Source organism: Rutilus rutilus (assembly GCF_951802725.1).
Source record: "Rutilus rutilus genome assembly, chromosome: 21".
Lineage (NCBI taxonomy): Eukaryota > Metazoa > Chordata > Actinopteri > Cypriniformes > Leuciscidae > Rutilus > Rutilus rutilus.
In genome coordinates, this window is record NC_140226.1 from 19,760,435 (window position 1) to 19,781,952 (window position 21,518).

General features: G+C 38.8%; 1 protein-coding gene across 7 annotated transcripts in view; it reads left to right on the plus strand.

Annotated features, from left to right (window-relative positions):
* Window positions 1-21,518, plus strand: part of ehbp1 (EH domain binding protein 1) — a 130,964-nt gene that overhangs the window by 95,375 nt on the left and 14,071 nt on the right. For 4 of the 7 annotated variants that reach the window (XM_084392944.1, XM_084392945.1, XM_084392940.1 and 1 more), the window contains 4 exons: window positions 870-1,021; window positions 6,432-6,570; window positions 6,957-7,057; window positions 9,179-9,302. In XM_084392944.1, the coding sequence (XP_084249070.1) occupies window positions 870-1,021; window positions 6,432-6,570; window positions 6,957-7,057; window positions 9,179-9,302 (516 nt within the window). Of the gene's footprint in view, window positions 1-869; window positions 1,022-6,431; window positions 6,571-6,956; window positions 7,058-9,175; window positions 9,303-21,518 lie in introns of all 7 variants that reach the window. The other 3 variants (XM_084392939.1, XM_084392943.1, XM_084392941.1) reach the window with 1 other exon arrangement.

Consider the following 21,518-nt stretch of genomic DNA (forward strand, 5'->3'; position numbering starts at 1 on the left):
CTGGAAAACAACAATAATGCAAGGCCTCTAGATAACGTTATTAATAATGTTAAAATGTGTTGTTAATTTTACATTATATCATAACATTTCAACATCACATTTGATTATTTACAAAATGTTTAAATAAATAATTTATATGTAATAAATATGTATCATAATTGTATTAATTAAAATGAAGATATAAATTTATGCGTTCAATATGTATTGTTTGTTAATAAGTAATGCATTTAGTAATTAAATAATACACTTAAGGAAAAAATATTTACATGTGTAAATATGTAATGATAATCTTATGAAATAGACAAAACAATAACAATATTTATATATGTAATTAATATACACTACCTTTCAAACGTTTGGGGTTAGTAAAAACATTACTACTTTTTATTCAGTAAGGACACATTATATTGATGAAAATTGACAGTCTTAAGAAACAATTACTGTATCTTTAATCAAATAAATACAGGTATGCTGAGCCTAACAGCCTTTCAAAAGCCTTTCTGACCCCAAACTTTTGAACTGTAGTGTACATTATATATTTCTGTAAAATCCAACCAACAGAAATGGGTTTTGCTCAGCAATTTGAAATTCAAGGGTGCATTTGGGAACAACAAACTCATCAAAAAAACATTTTATTCACAACATGTGTGTGGGTGTCATTTATGAATCAAGGGAGACATTCCAGGTGTGTCGTGCTCACAGCATCTCGCTATCTCTCCAGAAAAGTGTGTGTATATGTGAGTGTGTATGAGGTTGAGAGGGCCAGTTTGCTTGAGGGCAAACATTGTCATGTCCTCTGCTTATCTGTGTGTTGGAGACGAGTGGCCTACTGCATATAACACTTCCTCCCTCTCTCTTTCTCTTTTTAGGTGTGATGAACAGCAGGCATGTGGACCTGAAGCTCAAGAAGCTCACAGAGTTTCGGCCACAGGGTGGCAGCTCTCCTTCCTCCTCATCCTCTTCTTCATCACTGACGGCATCCAGTACTTCACCCCTCAGCCCTGAATCAGGCGGCCTGCAGGTAACATTTACACCCCACCTGCTCTATCTTTAATTGTATTCGCTAAGCAAGCAGAACTAATATTATTGCTCATACTTAGGGAATCATTGTGAACTCCTAACCATAAGTAATAAACTTTGTTGAGTAAGACATGAGTCACTTCAAATTGTGTAGCTTAAAAGTTGTAATATTTACTTTTCTAGGTGACTTGGAACAGATTTTAAGATAGAATGAGTATTAAAAACAAGCTTTACAATGAAGGCGGACCTGAGCCATATTTAGGGATCAGAATATCATACAGACTTGGGGCTGTGCTCTTTTGTTTTGGGCTTGTAAACGACCACACAGAACACCCTTGTAAATACATAGAAGCGTGCTGAAAGACACCATACAAATTTTCATCATGATATGCAAAAATGTACCCAACTAAAGATTCCCAAAGGGCATTGAAAGCTTCTTTATTGTATTTTATTGTAGGCTTGTTATGGTAGTTTTAACAGTATGAAATGATTGGCTTGGTTCTCATTCTCTTCTATGCGTGTGTGAGGTAAAAGGCCAAGACAGGTTGATTTTCTTTGATTTGCTGTCTCTTGTTTATTTTTTGTCTGAGGATCATCATGTGTTTATATATTAAGCCAGAACACATGAATGACATTTTACAGCCATTACCTCATATCACACCTGACCTTTTCTGAGAGAGAAGAGAGCTTTGGGATGCATCGACAGCAGCGTGTGGCTCACGACGTTGACATGCAGTGGATTGATTTACCTTGTTTATTAAATACCAGCGTTCTGTGTCTAAGAACATGCATACCGGTGTACTGCTGACTGCTTGGTGTTTATACGCGTGTGTGATGACCTCCTATCTCGCTGTTGTATTCAGAGCCCCCAGGTGGTGACTTCAGGGCATGTTCAGAGATGCTGGCGACTACCTTCCCCCACCTGTTCGCCCCTTTCTGCCTCTCTCTTTCTCTCTGCTGACAGAGGGGATTTCCTGTGAGCAGATGTTAGCAGGCTCTTTGATGCACAATGACTGCAGTGATGTGTTCGTTTGAGTCGGCAGGCCTCTTTCAGTGCACTGCAGCAGGTGTGAAATAATTGGTCGAGGTTTCCCAAAGGCCTAGTCTCAAATAGGTTAGATTCCAGAGACGGATATACAGACATGACGAGGATGACGCAAATTGTCACACATACAACGATTCATTTGGGTTGGAGAAGAAGAATATTTACCCAGTTATATTATTGGGAATACTTAACCAATAATAGCATAATTTATACACATAATTTATTTTGATTAATAAAAATGATTAAGTGTTAGCAGTAACTTTTTAACAAAATCAATGGAAAAACTGCCATGAGAAAACATTCATTTTCTGCATTTACTTTCAGGTACACTAGTTTGGGGTTGGTAAGATTTTTTTTTTTTTTTTTTTTTTTGCAAAGTCAAAATCAAAAATGCAGTAAAAACAGTAATATTGTGAAATATTATTACAATTTATTTTTAAAAAGTAATAATTTATTCCTGTGATGGCAAAGCTGGATTTTCAGCATCATTGCTCCAGTGTTCAGAGTCACATGATCCTTCAGAAATCATTCTAATAGGCTGATTTGGTGGCCAAGAAACTTTTCTTTGGTGGCCAAGAAATGTTGAAAACGACTGTGCTGCTTAACATTTTTCTTTGATGAATATAAAGTTCAAAAGAATAGCATTTATTTGAAATAAACCTTTTGTAATATAAATGTCTTGCTTGAATAAAAGTATTAATTTATTTTTCTAAAATAAAAACCATACTTAACCCAAACTTTTGAATGGTAGTGTATGACACTTACTGTATTTAAGCAAAAAAATTATACATATGCACTTGAACGATATTGTCAAGAACTGGCAAGTGTTTCCGAGGAACAGTACAATTTCTATCTTAGTAACTGTAAGATGAGGTGATTTAACCGATAATTTCTAGTATGCCTTCATTATGAAATGGCTTTTAGTGATGAGGGTCTTTTACTCTCATTCTCTATGAACAGTCCAGCACCTGCTGCAGAACTGCAGGCCTACACAACAGGCCAAAGCCCAGGGGAGGATCAGCAGGGTTACGAGCACTGCAGCTCTGAGCTTCAGTGGTTAGTGGGGTTTCAAAGAAAGAGCAGCTCACGCTCTCTCTTGTCTCTTCTGACCTTCACCCTATTCTCCATTGCAACCTTGTCTGCATGAAGACGTTTGAGTATCAAATGTGTCCCTCCTCCACGTCTTTTCTTGCCTTTTTAAGACAAACACATTAGGATCACATTCTCTCTCTCAAGGCCTGCTCTTGTAGTACCGTCTTTTAACTCTTAAAAAAATCTGACTCAACCGTTCCATCCCTCGAGGATTCTCCCGTCCCACAACTCCTCGAGGCCATAGTATAACGGTTTGGGACAGAACGGTTCCCCCCAGCACACACACTGCAGTCCCCCAGTGCTGCCGGTTGTGTCTCATTAGCAATTGTCTCTATGCACTGTGAGCCTGCTGCCATGGTGGCACACGATAACCGCCTGCAATGAGCAGCAGACCGCAACATTAGTCACGCATCCCAGATACACACACACACCTCTGCCAAAATAATACCCACCACCACAATAATGATCGGGACGATAACAGATTAAAAAGCGCTGATCGCGATGTGGGGATAGCCCTGATATCTTCCCCAGCCAGGGGTACCGAGGGGCTGTGGGGGCAGGTGTTTCAAGGAAGGGGTTGTTAGCGAGGGTTGGAGGCCTTGGGTCCTCCGGGAAACGAGGATTCTAGCGGGGCTTTGGGTTTGAATCCTGTTTGTTTTCTTTGGACTTTAACATGAGAGGAATCAGACAGGGTTAAAGGGCTTTGTTGAGCTGTCTCTAGAGATCCAGGCTGTTGAATGTGTCGTTTTAACACGTAACACGCTCACGCCTTTGGTTTTGTGTGATGACTGCGGTACTCATTCCACTTATAGGGATGGACTTAGGGTGACATTTTTTCACCATCAGATTGCCATTGTATGATGTTTTATGAATGAGTATATTTAGTTTTTTTCTCCATCATATCTATTATTTATTTATTCAAAAATGTACACATATAATGAATCTATTTGACCTATTCTATGATGAGCATGTTTTTAATTTCTAAATTCAAGTTGTTTTTCTGGAGGAAAATCAAGGTTGTAAAATGTCATGTGATGATGGTATTTAAGATGATTTTTTTTTTTTTTTTATGTATATATATATATTTTTTTTCTTAAATTCCATAACACTTTATAATAAGGTCACATTTGTTAAGATTAGTTAATGGATTAACTAACAAACTAACAATGATCAATACATTTCTACAGAATTTATTTAACTTAAAAAAAATGTTCATGTTAGTTCATAGTGCATTACTTAATATTAACAGATACAACTTTTGATTTTAAAAATGTTTTAGTAAATGTTGAGATATATATATATATATAGTATAGGCCAAAAGTTTACTATTTTTAATGTTAATGTATTTTTACTAAGTTTACTATTTTTTATGTTTTTGAAAGAAGTTTCTTCTGCTTATCAAGCCTGCATTTATTTGATCAAAAATACAGAAAAAAATGTAATATTGTGATATATTATTACAATTTAAAATAATTGGTTTTCAATTTATTATACTTTAAATTATCATTTATTTCTGTGATGCAAAGCTGAATTTTCAGCATCATTACTCCAGTCTTCAGTGTCACATGTGACATCCAGTCTATCACATGATCCTTTAGAAATCATTCTAATATTCTGATTTATTATGAGTGTTGGAAACAGTTCTGCTGCCTAATATATTTGATGAATAAAAGGTTAAAAAGAACTGCATTTATTCAAAATAAAAAAATATTTTCTAATAATATAAATCTTCTTTACTATCACTTTTTATCAATTTAACACATCCTTGCTGAATAAAAGTATTGATTTATTTCAAAAAAAGAAAGAAAAAAAATTACTGACCCCAAATTACTGACCAGTAGTGTATATTGTTGTTACAATAGATTTCTATTTTTAAAACATTTGCTTCTTTTTTTTTAATTTTTTTTTTTATCAAAGTATCCTAAAAAAGTATCACAGGTTATGAAAAAATATTAAGCAGCAGAACTGTTTCCAACTTTGATAATGAATCATCATATTAGAATGATTTCTAAAGGATCATGTGATAGACTGGAGTAATGATCCTGAAAATGCAGCTTTGCATCACAGAAATAAATGATAATTTAAAGTATAATAAATTGAAAACCAATTATTTTAAATTGTAATACTATATCACAATATTACTTTTTTTCTGTATTTTTAATCAAATAAATGCAGGCTTGATGAGCAGAATAAACTTCTTTCAAAAACATTAAAGATAGTAATGTTTCCAAACTTTTGGCCTGTACTATATATATATACATGTATATGTGTGTGTGTGTATGTGTATATATATATATGTATATGTATATGTATATGTATGTTCAGGCAGGTATGTATATAAATATATAATATACACACACATCCACGTACCCAAGTGTTTTCTAATCCAGCCTATAGGAATTTCTGAAAGTTAAGTTACAATCTGTCATGATGGCTGAAGAGAAGCTGCAGATTAGGGCTGTGACAGCTGATATCCTCCCTTTAAACACGTGGGATTAGTTGAATAAACAGCTATAACTGTTAATATTCACACAGGCTAAATTTGTTGTTCTCTAGGGAGATGCTAATTGTAGCTTTGTTTTCAGAAGTTATAATTTAAGTATAAACAGGCCAGAGGTGGTATTTGTGTCTGTGCACGCTTGTCTTTATTAGCTGTGCGGTTTCTGTACACACACCAGTGAGCTAGCGTCTGCACTAACAATGTTTCTCCCTCCTAGTCTCAAGCAGTGGAACGTGTTCGCTAATTGCGAACTTTATTAGACGTTTCCTATTATTATTATTGACGTTGCAAATGTTATTCTGAACGCCGTCGTTTCGCTTTCCAGTCTGCTTGGCTTATTGGGCCCGGCACATAATAACACATTTTAATATTGAGGTGATTGGAAGCCGCAGTGAGAAGCTGCTAACACATGTTCGCTTCCAAGACAATAGTGCTTTTAATTTGCATAATCTGAATACATTTTCTGGCTCAGGTTTTGTTGAAAGTAGACTTAATTGCCTTATTTCCTTTGTGCTTGTGAGTTAATATGGGACTCAGAGATGTACCAAATGCTGCAGAACCTTTCCTAGACCGTTCTTCAGGCACGGCACTCCATCGTTAAACATTTTTGGCCATGTGTGTCTAATTTGTTCTTTTCTTTAATGTCGACCAACATCAGAAGCAACTTTTATTCAAATGACTCTGCTCTACTTTTAAGTTAACTGCTCTTTTACTCTCTCTTTTTTTCTTTCTCCCTTCATCCCTCCCTCTCTTTTTTTTTTTATGTGTTTATAGAATAATGTGGATGAATTGCATGCAGAGCGTCTCCGCAGGGCTACGGAACGTTTGCGCAGTCCCGTTGTCTTCCACAAGGAGTCTGCTGTCAGGAAAACACAGCTCAAATCATTCAGCCAATACGTAGAGACCAGGCCAGGTGAGGTCCTTTACTTCTGCTGATGTCACTTCCTCCAGTTTGACTGTATAAACAAAGATTTTGGAGGATTTTGCATTGTGGAACACTTAAGTAATTAATAAATGCATGTATTTAATTCATAAAGATGAGCATGTCTGTTACATTCAGGTTTGTGGTTCAGTTCTGCCTATTAGGCTTATTGTAAAATGAGTATTGAAGTGTCTCTTAAAGGTCTTCAAAAATACTAATAGTTTAATAACAGCTTTATATGGTGTTTATATATGCCTAGTGATTGTTTTAATGGAGATGTCAGATCTGTCTGATTGGGTTAGGTTCAACCCTAACCCTAAATTTCTAGTGAGGTGAGAATCAACCAAATTTTAATATCTCTCTCTCTCTTGTTTTAGAGGTTAAAAGGCAGAGATCCGTGCCTGAAGATCTGAAGAGGAGTGGCGAGGAGAGAGGAGCTCTGACAGAGATGGAAGGACGAAAGCCAACTGAAGATGAAGTACTTAATGCATATTTAAATTCTCTGTCAGCGCTGCTCGTTCTGATGTTGTCTGTGACACCAGGTCATAGTTGGACGTCACAGTCGCACACAGTCACTCACATCTGTCTGAGGGGCAGAGAGGTTTTTGAACGCTGATGTCAATCTGTTCTTCCCTAAAGCCAAAGAGACCAGCCAAATTAGACTGCTATTCCCTGATAATTGTAAGATTAGGAAAAAAGGAAATGGACAGAGCAGTGGATATACCTCTTTCACTCCACCTTTCTGTCTTTTTCTCAGAACACTTTCAATTTGTCCTGAATTTCCCCTCCGTTTTTGTCTCCATTTCTGGTTCCAATGTCCATCAAAACAATTTATTTATTTATTTTTAAGGGAATAAACACGTAGTGTGAATATATATATATATATATATATATATATATATATATATATATATAATTATAGAACTATGCAATTAGAATTTCTTTCATTCTCTTTATGCAGGCTGATCTAAAGAAACTACAGTATTTTAATTATTGCAGCACCAAGTATAGGGACAGAGCATAGAGAAACATATCCTGGGAAGAGTGAGATAGAGACACAGAAAGAGAGAGAGGGAAGGTCAGTAGAGACCAGCTTTGCCCCTCTCTGTGTAGGGGTTAATGGGTGTTGAACTTGCCCATTACCCAGCTCAAGCTGAATTACCCAGCGAATGATGTTTGCATTAATATAATATATATGGAAATTTCAACACTTAATTATGGCAGAGAGGCGAGAGCAGGGGGAGGGGGCTGATCATGTGTAAAATTGATTTGTGGGAGAAGTATTTGATAGAGCAGCGAGGAAGAGGAAGGTGGAGTTTGATGGACAGCAGGAGGACTCAGGCAGAAAAAGTGCTGTCTTGGATGAAAAAAAAACTTTCTTCCCCATTTCCCTCTTTCCTATTATGAAATAAGTTGCATCAGCACTAAAAAATATATATATATTTTTGCAGCAATCTTTAGGATGTGAATTTAAATTAGCACTCTTTTCCCCCTCCCCCACTTTTCTTAGAATATTAGGAAGGTTGGAAGGAGGAGAGGACAGAGGTGGGTGATAAACGAGTGAAAGAAAGGGGGGTGGGAGTGCTTGTCCCTATCACACACTTGGAAATAAGCGTGCAGTTTAATTACTGTATTTGTCCCTAATCACTGTCTCATCCCTCACTTCAGTGTTTCCCATGAGCCAGAGGGTGCTGGCACCAGGGCCACATGCGTAAAAGAATAGAAGCATGTTTCCAAATGCGTAGATGTGTGAATCTGAGCACACACGTGTGTTGTGTAGATCTCTTAGATCCCTGCTGATAGGCCCTTAGGCACTGACCCACCTCTCCAACATATTTCAATTTTGCCTCTCTGCGTGTCAGTCTCCAGACTGCTGTAAAACTGGATTCTCTCTGCGGTCATTTAGCGTGTGTTTATATTGGTGTGTAAGCGCACCCTCCTGCCTCCAGGCTTTACACTTGAAGTCAAACCTCAGCATTTAAAGCTACAGTCTTTATAGTATGGGTATATGGGTCTAAATCTTCAAATATAGTCAGAATTTTTTTTAATTTTTTTTTTAATCTCATTTATTTTATATACATGCTCTGCATTTAAAGCTAAAGTCTGTAACGTGCAAATCAACATTATTAAGTCATTAAGCCATTAATAAATAAAAATAAATAAATCTTTAAACCTATTCAGAATTTAATTAAATTTTATATTTATGTATACAATTTTTAACATATATTTTAAATTGTTAATATGATTTAAAAATATATAATTTTATTATTACTTAATATATATATAAAAAAAATAAAAAAAATATATATATATATATATTTTTTTTTTTTTTTTTTTTTTATGTATGTATTATTGTTATTTATTACCTCATCTTTGTAATGAACCTAATTTGGGAAAGTTTTTGAATCATTTTTATCACATCGTCATTTTTTTCAGAAAAAAGAACATTCATTCGCTTAATTAATTAAAGCAATATTCACCAGTAATTATTCTGACCACTGTTCCCCTGGTATTAAAAAGCTGTATAAACCCAGGATGTGATGCTTCATTTCTTACCTCTCATCACTCCCCCTTCCTCTCGTTTGTTCTTGCCCAGCAGAAAGCGTTCAAAGACACCAGTCAGTACGTGGTGGGAGAACTGGCGGCGCTGGAGAGCGAGCAGAGGCAGATCGACACGCGGGCCTCGCGTGTGGAAAAGCGTCTGCGCTATCTCATGGACACAGGTACGCCGCCCAATTACACTGTAAACAGTTTTGGCAAATTGAGCGTTCACAAACTCTTATGGAGTTTGGGAAGTGTGAATCTTTGAAGCCGGGATGTTGGGGCGGCAGCGGGGATATGAAAAGGGGCGGTGAGGATGCAGGGAGGCTCTCTGGGCCGCCGTGATAAGAGAGCCTTCATGGGAGCTGATAACTAGTGCTGATAGCGTCCGCCAGCCAGCCACTATTGAACAGTACCGTGCAGCCATGCGCAACAGAACCCCATATCTGGCCTTCAATGATATGCTGTAGAAGAGAGAGAGAGAGAAGGAGGGAGAGAGGGGGATACGGCAGAGGGGTAAAGGGTGAAGAGGGGAGGAAGAGAAGTGGGGAGGGTTGCTATTTGGGGGCTGGACAGAAAAGGAAATGTTGAAATAATGAAAGAAACATATTAATAGATACATGCTCTTGCTCTCCTCCTCACTCTCTCTCTCTCTCTCTCTCTCTCTCTCTCTCTCTCTCTCTCTCTCTCCCTCTATTTCTCTCTCTTCTCCTCACATATACACATATGAAAGAATGTGGGGTGATCTTTCAGGTGTGTATAGCAGGGAAAAAGGGCTGCTGAGCCTTTGTTAAAACATAGAGCTTCGTTCTGAGTGAGAACGGCAATGGCTCCAGCACCTCAATAACCCAAATTTAAGAACAACCTCCTGCCATCCAGATGCTGATACGAAACAATAATTTCTCAAAAGGGTAGCATTGTGAAAAAAGGAGGGAAGTAGAAGTAGACGATTGAATTTTTTTGCTTTTCCATCACATTGAGGATGATATCATGACTATCACTGTTTGTTTGCCCAACCTTCCATCCATCCTCTCTCTCTCTCTCTCTCTCTCTCTCTCTCCCCACTCACCTGGACCCTGTTGAAGTCAAAGCCGCTGTGTCCGTTTGAAGGGTTTTTTCTCGCTCTGAATGATAAATGGCTTGAATGCCCTAGCAGGTGGAGAACCAAACCAGACATTTCAGCAATATTTACACACTCACACAGAAATAAGAGGCTCTGTTACACACCAGACCGTGTGTACGATTCTAACCTTAATGTGCTTACCTGTCTGAGCTAGTGCACGCATTTCAGCACTGCAAACGGGTGAATTCACGCCTCAGTCAGGTTCACAGACAACATGAGCTTCAGTAACAGCTTCTATAGCCAATAATACACAAAACAAACATGGTCATTAAGTTATGCTCAACATACACATATTGAATTTAACATACTGCCAAGCTGTGTTGCACTTAATTCTTTTAAGGATTATATAATTGTAATTTCATGGGGATTTAGTTAAAGTTTTCCTCAATTTATTTTTTTCTGCATATGCATGTTTATTTAACTTTTGTATTATTTATTTGCTTCCTCAACCCGTAATATAGGGTGGTCACTAGATACATATAAATACATACATACATATAAATTAGGCAAATAATTAAATTCATGATATATATAGACATATATAAAATAAACATCTGTATGCATTTACATATATATGTATACACATGTATATTTATTCATACTATGTATATATATATGCGTGTACATGTATGTACACATACAAAGTTATATTTATATACATATAAAAACTGTTCTAAGAACTACACGTGATCCCTGATACCCCCCTCCCCACCTCATTATACGCTCTGCCTTAGTCTGCTGGTTTTTTGCATTTGTTTCCCAGATGAATTCACAGTAATTGGGCTGGTTAATTTATTTACTGTGTGCAGTTCACAGCACATTAAAGAATGGAGATAATTGAACACGAATTGTCAAGTGTCTTCTGATATCAGGCGTATTACAGAAGGGAATGCGTATAAAACTCTATTTCCATGCAACCATTGTTTATGGTAATTAAGTACACAGATGTATTCCTTGGTTGCCTTCCAAGCTTATGGCGACTGCCATTGTTGTCTTCTATTAATATGTAATCAGTAAATAGTTTAATTTTCTAATCTGCAGTTGGAGAATTCACTTTCTAACAGCTCTTAATTATGGCAGAGCCCTAATGATGCAGCCGCTGATGGGCTAGGAGGCCGTAAACGGAACGCAGAGCGCTCGGGGGAAAGCAGAGGCCTGTGGTGGCTCCTGCCTAATGAACTTGTTATTCCCACACCAGAGGGAGCAGTGTCCTTCACACACACACACACACACACACACACACACAGACTTCTATGCCCATCTCACCAGCAGCTGAACCATTACCTCAGTTAGCCACATCCCTAGAATTACGTCTAAATATGTTAGACGAAAACATATCAATTTTGAACATTTCGCAAAATCAAAAGTGAGAGAGGAGAGCTATTTGCGCACTCGCCATTCTGTCCGTGCACAATACCGTCCCGAATCACATTGAAATTTCTCAGCTCACAGCATTGAAATGTGTGTAAATGTTATCTGCGCGGCTTTTGATATTCAGCAACCCTCTGAATGCATCTCCCTGACATCTGCTCAGCATGCATTTATGCACACATATGATTTTCAAATTGCTTTATAACCTGCAACAATGAACGCAATTATGAAAATAATGGCATTTAAAGGCGCTCTAAAAACCCTCACACCTACAGAGTCCTCGATAAGAGATTTTTAAAAAAGCAGAGGGAAAGAATGAGTTTTAGGTGAGATTAACATATGTTTAAAAATTGCACTTGAGTCTGATAAGATTGACACAGGTTTTATTGCATGCTAATCCTTTCTCCTTTTCTTCGGCGCGGTCACAGAAATTCATACAAGACGGATATCATCAGCTTAATGCAGTTTACAGACAAGCCATCACAGTCTGTGCCAGCAAAAACAAACGTGTCAGAAGAGGCCCGTTGTGTTTGTTTTATTCTTGGGGACGTGGCCGTCCTCTTCCAGGCTTCTTCACGGATGTGCACCTTTTTATATTTTAGTCTCAAAACGTCAGTCCTTTTTTTTCCCGCTTTTTCCCCCCCTCAGCTTTCCCACATTAATTCTCCCTGCCCACATTCCAAGACAGTGTTGGCCATGCAGAAATAATTGCTTGAGTGTCTGCGTTTATAGATCTCAGCTCCGCCAAGACTGAAATGGAATTGCTCGTGTGGCTAAGGCAACATGCTTGTAACCAGCCCCTTAGTTTGACTAAAGATTTAAGCTTGGCTACGTGAGTCGCATGGGGAAATGGTCTCCGAGCTCAGACAACAGCTAACAGCTAACACAGCTTTAAGTATATTATCAGGCAAGTTCTTTCAGAAACGTATTGCTAAAGAAGCTTAACATTAATTATTGTAACTTTGGGAAGATTACATCCACAGCATGCTTGTAAGCGGTGGCATAGTCCTCTTGACCTCCTATGCAAGAGCTTAAAGACACTAGAATGGCATTTCAGCTGCATTAATAGGATAACCAGTATAATCTTTCCGCAGTAAGAGAAGGAAAAGTGTTTAGAGCATAATACTCGCCCCGGTTCTGGGGACGAGACGGGTTTTGTGATGTCTCGCGCAATCGGCACGCACCGGGTTCTATCGGTGTAATCGTAAACTCTTTTTTTCCCCTTCCTCTCTGCTGTTCTCTTTCTTCTGTTTTCTCTCTTTCAATTCTCTTTTTTCCCTTTTCTCTCCCTCTGTCCTATTCTTTCTCCTCCATGGGATTTGCATGCTAGTTCGGTAGCTTGTCCACTCTAATTTTAAAGACCAAAGACCTCGTTTAGCCTTCCTGCTAAGCGTGCGCCGTGAGTAGCGGAAAAGTAAGCCTGGAGACAAACGCAGGAATTCGGCTCATAAGGATGGCTTTTATCGGCACGACCAAAGGCCAGCGCTGGATCAGGAGGTGACTGCCTATTCAGGTTTAGTGCTGGACTATGTGCTCGACTTCAAGAGCTGGTTAACATCAGAATGGTCCATTTTCGGCTACTGGCTTTTGCGGCCTTTGTTCTTCCCACTGGTTTTAATTCTCACCGGACCGTTACGTGCGCAGAGTAGATCTCCTTTGTGAAGTCATGTATTCTTGCTACCTAATATCAACAGGTTAGACCTTTAGCCTCAATTAATGCATGATGTAAGACATTAGCACTGCTCTTGTATTAAACAAAATGAGTGTAATTTCTCCTTGCATTTGTCCAGTCTATTGTGATGATCTCTGTAAGCGAGAAAGAAAAACACCTCACATCAGCCATTTTTAATCTCTGAGGCCGTTTGAATGTTCGAGAGGCAAAAACAATTTAATTAGTTAAGTTGCATTGACTTTACATTCAAACCCCCAACCAGCAACCCCTCCCTCCAAAAGCTTTTCCCAGATGTGAAGAGGGTTTTTTTTTTGGTCTGGTGTCAGGCTTTCAAACATTCTTTAACAGTTGGATGAAAGGGGATTTTAAGGAAGATTAGAGAAGGGGATCCTCCAGGCATTGTCTGAGAATCTTAAGATAAAACGCACAGGGTGGATAGTGTCTGTGGAGGGGGGTGTCGGGGGGAAGGGTTTGTTGGTTGCAGGAGATACATTGGCATTGTGAGACATGTAATTTAGATTTTTATAGCAGCACGGAAATTACGATGAGTCGCCATCATAGCGCTCCCTCTCATCCCCGTTTGTTTTCGTTTTCCCTCTATCCCTCTCTTTCATCCCCCCCCCCTTGTGTTTTGCAGTGGCCTTGCTGTCCTCTAAATTGTTGGTGTGAAGTTAAGTTAAACGCTGCTACATGTGGCATTGCAGGCAGGCAGTGATATGCCTGATTAACATTTTCAAAAAGGGGCACAATGATGGCGCTTATTATAATCTCCCCTTTATTGAAGCATCTTGAGGCCTTTCATCTCTCCCCCCCCACCCCCTTGACTGCCATTCCAGTAAGACCCAGCCAAACGCAGCTAGTGCCGTGCCACTGCGGCTCCATACGCGTGGAAAAACAGAGAGCCACTCTCTGCAGCGCCAGCCAAGACCTCAATGATCTGCTGTTTTTTGTTGTGTTTTTGTGGCACTGGTGTGTGTGTCTGTCTTTTTCATTTTTATTAGATTTTTGTCTGTAATGTAGAGGACGGTCGAGAGTAGACGGGAATGGGTTTGTGTGATGCAGCCGAGATTTGAACTTGCATATCATGTGCGCAACACCCCACTTTTTGTCGCAAACACATAATCTATTGTTCAATGAAAATTTCTTTGACACATATTTAGGAAAAGAAAGCTAACAGACAGTGACAGGTCTGACATTTGAAGTATTTCTTTAAGTCGGGCTTTTGAATGTCATTCAGTAATTGTGTTGTTGTTCAATTTGTTTTTAATTTTATTACATTCGATTTTTTTCAGAGAAGTTCTCATTGTGAAAAAGGCTTAGCAAAACAGTTTGGGTGCGTGGGACTCGGTTTGCATAATTGATCATTATTTGGTTTACAAATTGTCTCCTGACAACATAATTGAATTTCAGTCATGCACTTAATTAATAGACCTTTTCATATGGAAACTGATTAAGACACACTTTACAATTAAGTGTAATGACGCGGGGTTGGCCTGTAATTAGGGGCATTCACGTGCTAACAGCCCTGCTATGCTAGCTCAGTTGTTGTTCATTTCCCTTTGTATGGGCCTCTCTAGGCTACACATTCCTCTAGCGTACTACCTGAACCTTATCAGCACACAGCGTCTCTCCCCAGCCCACCTTTAGCATGCTAAAACACGCTAACGACACCCAAAACAGCTCATTTGAGCTAATGGAAATGACCATTTAAATGCTATTGTTCTGCTGTTAGCCGCTTAGTAGAGATGGAGAGATAAATGAGGAAAGCTACTTTTATAGTTACTGTAGGGAGGAGACTCATTATCAATTTGTCCTTAAGCAAACCTGAGGAAAGAAAAAGAGAGAAAAAAAAATGGAAGGGTTGGGGGGGGGGGGACATGCCAGAATCGACAATGCAGATGTGTGGAGGGCGGCTAATAGTGTTAGCACATCCATTACTCTCCTCAGCTTAATTCATTAAGCAAATTGGGCGGGAACCGTATTGGCCTTGTTGAAATACGTGCAATATGACACTGCTCAAATTTGTTCTAACACATGGCCCGGGGAGACGAGCCGACCGCTCTAATGGGGGAGGAGGAGCAAATTATGCAAAGACACACTGCAGGAGGGAAATGACTACAACGCAGAGGGAGTTGCACCTCTGCACTCAACTAACCCATTTTCCTTCACTCTAAGCCATGTCACATTCATTCTCCTATCTTGTTGTACCTTTTGACCTTAAAGGGATAGTTCACCCAAAAAAATTTAACTCATTTATTCAACCTCATGTCATTCCAAACCTGTATGACTTTTGTTCTTCTGTGGAGCACAAAAAAAGATTTTTTGAATAGTGTCATTTTTTGATAAGGACTAGAATGTTGTTTTGGACCACATTGACTTTCATTGTTTGAACAACATTAGTTGAGACATTCTTCAATATATCTTCTTTTATACAATGCACATTATTTTACTTGGCGCAAGCTGTAACATCTGTTAAATAAGGATAATAGGGACTTTTTAAATGCTTTTGACAGTCATCTGAAAGGCTGAACATCTAGAGGGCCAGCAGATGTGTTTCACCTTCCGCAATCGTTTGCTCAGACTTTACTTGGAAAACGGATTAAGCAAATAAAAGCAAATAATATATTAGCAAGAAAAACATTCTGCAGGTGTTGACGGGACCTTGCTGCTTGTGCTAATTTGTCGTCTCTACAGGTAGCCATTTCAGCATCTCTCAGGGTTCGGTGTGAATCTAAATGAAGTGTTGCTCAAGCTCTGATAACCCCCCAGAATTTCACACCTCTAGTATGTAAACAGAGAGGTAGAGCGGGTCCTAAGTAGATGAGATAACAGAGATACTCTTAAATGGCTACAACCTGTCCTTAATGCACACTAATGTCTTACCAAAACACTTGCGTTCCAAATAGGTGGGGCCAAGGCTACCACCTTTGTTAATGCTAGTTTAAAAATCTATTATAGCTCGTATTTACTGGTAGTTTGTTACTGTAACTGCAAACAATTTACATCTGTTGACCCACAAGATTTTTCAGATAAATGTCAAAAGCATCTATAAAGTCCTTGTTAAAATTTTTGCTCACGCTACGTGATATAATGCTTCATCATAAATAAAAAACAATTTACATTCACATTTCTTTCCTCTGTGGAACACAAAAAAACCTTTTGAACCCTATTGACTTCATCATATTGACAAAAACAGTTGAAACTTTCTTCAAAATATCATCTTTTGTGTTCAACAGAAGAAAGTCAGTCAAACAGGTTTGGAAAAACTTGAAGATGAGTAAATTATTTTAAGACATGTCATCTAAATGTCTTGTTTCTTTGTGTATTATGCCTACAAATCATAAATTTACTGAGAAAATACAGAAGAGGTTGTAAATTTGTGTAAATTTTAGCACTTAATTCAGGTGCAGTCAACTCAACACCGTTAGTTTTGGTCCAAGAACAAGGGATGGGGGCAGGAATGCAAGCAGCCCTTTTCCATTTGGCTTTGTGGAGATTTTGAGAAGCTTCATGCAATCACAGATACATATGTATGTGCTCATTGCTCCCTCCTGGAAGGCACCTTTTTACATGTACATGTCTACTGGGGTCCCCCCACCTTTGCAAACAGGCCTCCCCTCTGTCAGCTAATCAGTACTCAGCTAGATGCATTGTGACCCTATGCAAATCTATTTACATTGGAATAGGGGAATCAGGGGATCCTAAACTCAGGCATCGAAGTTGAAGAAAGAATACCCAAGGCCAACAAATAAATGAAAGTTTGCTCAAATCCGTGAGATAATGGGGTCTGTGTTCAGACTTACCACAGTGGAGAGATAAACACAGGGATTACTTGGGGGTTTTGCATCAGTTGCTTTCTGCTGGGTGGCCTTACTTGTCAAAAAGAGAGAAAAGGGGAGAGAGAGAGAGAGAGAGAGAGAAAGAGAATAGGAGAAAAAAAACGTTTAACGCAAGGACATTCACATGGCACATTGAGAAAAGAAGTACCGCTAATTCCATCAAAGCCAGAGAAATCAGCCATTAATTTATGCTGCTCTCTCCCTCCCCCTGCAGCTATTGTTGCTTCGGTTGTTGATCATTTCGGTAACATCTGGTCCTGGGTTTTTTTTGGAGGCCAGTTAGTGTCAAGCAGATGACCCCCATCAACGTGGCCAAAAAAATCACTCTGGTGTCTCATGCTGTCGCTGTCGTCCTGTTGGTAAGAACAGAAAATGCAGGGTTTGTGTGTGAATATCTCACGCAAAAAAAAACAAAAAGATCAAACATTTTAACTAATGACAAGCAAGCAATTATAGTAGGTGAAAACTTAACATTTATGCACATTTTTTCCAAAGTAACTTACATATTCTCATTTATACATTTTATCCACCCTTAAAAATGTAACCAATGACCTTGAAGTTGCTACTGCCGTGCTTTACTTTTTAAGCTACAGTCAGGAACTCTTACATTAATAGTGTCAAGGTTTGCAGTCAATTAATGTGGCCTGAATATAAAGCCATGACAACAAAAGACCATTCTATGAAATTGAAAGCTGGAGTATTTGGTACCAAGCGTTTCCTCCTCAGATCTTCATAAGTGTTATGGTTGCGCAGGAGTGGACGGTTCCTGTTAATACATATTTGGAAAGATGGAAAGATTTGGTATTTGAATCAAGGTCTTTGCCGAGGAGCAGATTATGACTTCCATGGTGACTCCTTCCAGCTTTGGGGAAATGAGCTGTTGACATTCTTCAGGGTCATCATCCAAGATAGCAGGCCAACCAGCAGGATTTACGCGATAAACCAATCCAACTAGACCTTTATCCATTTCACTACGACTGGGGAAGGCAGGGGTGAGATGGAGATGGGTTAGAACTAATGTTTTTCTCTTTCCATCAAAACGTGAGCCATTTGGTCAGCCAGTATGGATACTGTCATCATGACTAAGCCCTTGGGCTAAAATATATTTCCTAATAAACAGCTTTTTTATTTGCTTGCTTATTTTATTGCTAGAGTCTAATATTTTCTGCATAACCACTGCAGGTTTGTACTGTGGTATGATTTTCAGAGAATGTTGTTGGTCTGTGGGGTATTTTCTCTCAGACTGTACGAGTAGATTGAACAGCCAAGAGTGGATTCAGTACGAGTATGATAGGGTCTTTGAAGAAGAATCGTTTACACCTTCTGTCATCTCGCAAAGAACATCATCTTTGCCCACAAAGCCTATGTCTGACAATGTCTGAGTCCTCTCCACCTTGGTCAAAATAATTTTTTCCCATAATTCTCTTGTGTAACCTGGGGCTAGCGTTGCTCCCCGCTGTGAGGTAGACCCAGAGGAAAGACAAAAGCACAATGAAACAGGGAGCTTACCACCAACCGCTCTCACTGGAGCTCTGGAGTAGGGCCCACTATACACCGCTGCCTCTCCAGTTCTGTCCCAATGCTAATGAGCCGGCTCTGATCTTTCCTCTGCTTCCCGTGTTTTCAACATCTTCAAGGACCACATGGCGCTAGCAAAATAAAGACAACCAAATGAGAATTTTTAACGCTTTTTGTGTCAGCGACTCAGCGCCTTTCAGCCGGCTCACTCATTTAATATTCCCCCCGAGAAAGAAAGGACAGAGGAAAGAAGAAAAGAAAAAAGGTAAAATGTGCAACAAGGAGTTGGTGGTGCTGGAGGGAAAGGGGGAGGTGTCACTTGCATTCCTCCTCCGAGTTATTGCAGAGAATCGAAATCGTAAAACAGAAATGCCGTGACCTTAGTGTTCTCGTTTCCATTAAAACAAGACACCCAAAATTTAAATTTCTGACCAATGTCGACACTGAGTTTCATGATATCAATAACCGCTCCCGAACAAGAGGGGACAGATAAAGGGTGAAAGAGGGCCTGGGTCTGACGGAGTCTCCTGCCAGCTGTTCACACACTCCTTTTTATTAGCTGCGTTCTCTATACAGAGGCACAAGGCAGTGCCTCGCATTAGCGCTGGAGACCACTAGTTAATAGGATGATGTCTTTTAGCTTTTGTTATGAGATTATTAACCGGGATAGGTTTCTGCTCTCATCCGAGTCTCTGCTCTGAGGGCCTGTTGAGCACAAGTGGTAAAATACAGCATCCCCACATTGTGCCGTGCTTGTATGGCAAAAGGCTTTTAATGAAACACCTTTTCGGAGGCTTCACCAGGTGATCTTTTTTTTACCGCTCTCATCTGCCACTCACACAGCTTTAATTACCTGAAGTACTCAGCTTTTTCCAAAGGCCCTTGATTCTGCCCCTGTGTTCAGCGCTCCCAAAAGCAGGTTTAAAGTGGGTGATAGAGTGAAATGATAGTATTTGTCAAAATAAGAAAGGAGAGGACCTCTGGCTCCAGTGTTTCACCCTGAAGGTCATATTATATCTTAGGTCTTATTTTTTTGTTTGTTTACATTTGTTTTTTGTTTTGTTTGTTTAGGGTTAACTTGGTTGATTTAATCTTTATAAACCTATTATTTGATTTACATTATATTATAATATATATATATATCGTTTTTTAAATTGGTATTTGTTAACCTTACTTGAGTACAAACTGTTGATTTACATTAATTTTACTTACTGACACTTTCAATATCTATATTTAGTATTTACATTTATATTGTCACCCTCATTCTAAATTCAGAGATTTATTTGTTGCGTATACAATGCAACACACACACATAGATAATAAGATAAGATAATATTATATGTAATTTGTGTGCAAATCAAATGTCATCATGTGTGAGATTACAATTGACTAATTTGGATTTTATTAGACTATTTATTATTGTTCCTGTATTTCAAACACTAGAGAATGGCGCAACAATGGCAGATTCATGGGATTCATTATCCTTTTGGATAAAAGCATCTGACAAATGCATAAATGTAAAGACAAAAACAAATGTCAAACAATATCTATGGTACTGTTTCATCCATCAAGCATTTTTTCATTTCATCCACTCTTCTGTCATTTTGCATCATTATTTATCGTGAGTGCTGTTGTGAAGAGGGCTGTAATTGTTGTTTTGTAATGTAAACTGCCTGTCTTGGCTGTTACGCTCATCGTGAAGCTGCGATAGTGGACAGGCAGCCCAGGGATTAAGGAGCAAGGAACGGCCAACACTAGCTGATAGTCTGTCAGTCTGTGATAATGTTTATTGATTAAAAAGAAGGGTGGAATACAAACACAGTTTAATAGAGTAGGGGGCTGCAGGCAGAGATGGACATATTTGTGATTCCTGCTGCTTAACTCAGACAGGCAGGCTACAATTTATATAGTCTCCACTGTTACTCCCCATGTCAAAATATTGCTTTTAAAGTAATAGAACCATTTTTGATGGATATGCAAATTCATTAGATATTATACACAAATTGGAATGTAGTTGAGGCAAAAATAGAAAAAAAAATCTATTATCTGCCATTTGTTTGTTTTGCCCCTGCCAAACTCGACATAAAGTGCTGGGGGACTGGGGTGTTTGCAGAGGAGTTGTTTGTGTTAACAGCGCTGAGGGGCGGGTGAGAGACGAGTATTAAGGTACAGACTATCTTCTGTCAGTCCCTCACTGAACGTTCAAACAATTACATGAAAGGATGTATGATAACGGTGTATGTATAGCCAAGACTTTTCTGTCATTAAGGGCGACTTAAGCGATCCTGTTTTCCTCCTGCGGTTCTTCTCTCCTCGCTGTAAGGCCGCTCCGCTTATGAATCCTTCCTCATAAGCCGCAAAGCAAGCAACTGAAGGTCAATAATACCAGTGGCAATTGACAACCCAGTGACGGGACACTTTGCGAGGAATTAAATTGTAATGCGCTTTGACTGCTCATGTTCCATTAACTCAAATATGTCAGTCTGTGATCATGAATTGATAACGCGTTTCAGTGCTCATATTAAGAACGTGTTTATTTTCCGCTTTAAGATTTAAGTGATTTAATACAGTGGGGTTTTTATGTCATTTAATTATGGTTTAGTTATTTGGATGATATTCTTTAAGTGGTTTAATTCTATTTTAATCTCGAAATAATTAACCGTTACTTCAGTAGAGTAAATTGAAGCTTTTGAAGATCTCCATTTTCTACATGTCTCTTTCATTTTTCAGGGTCTCGGTCACCTAAAGAGGCTGATCCCCAGATAAATAGCAAACAGGGGAAAAGGTTAGTGGTTAACTAGGTTGGCTTAAACAAGAGAAAATGTGTTCGGTCCATTTTGAAACTAGTGATGGGCGTCTTAAAGCACAATGGCCG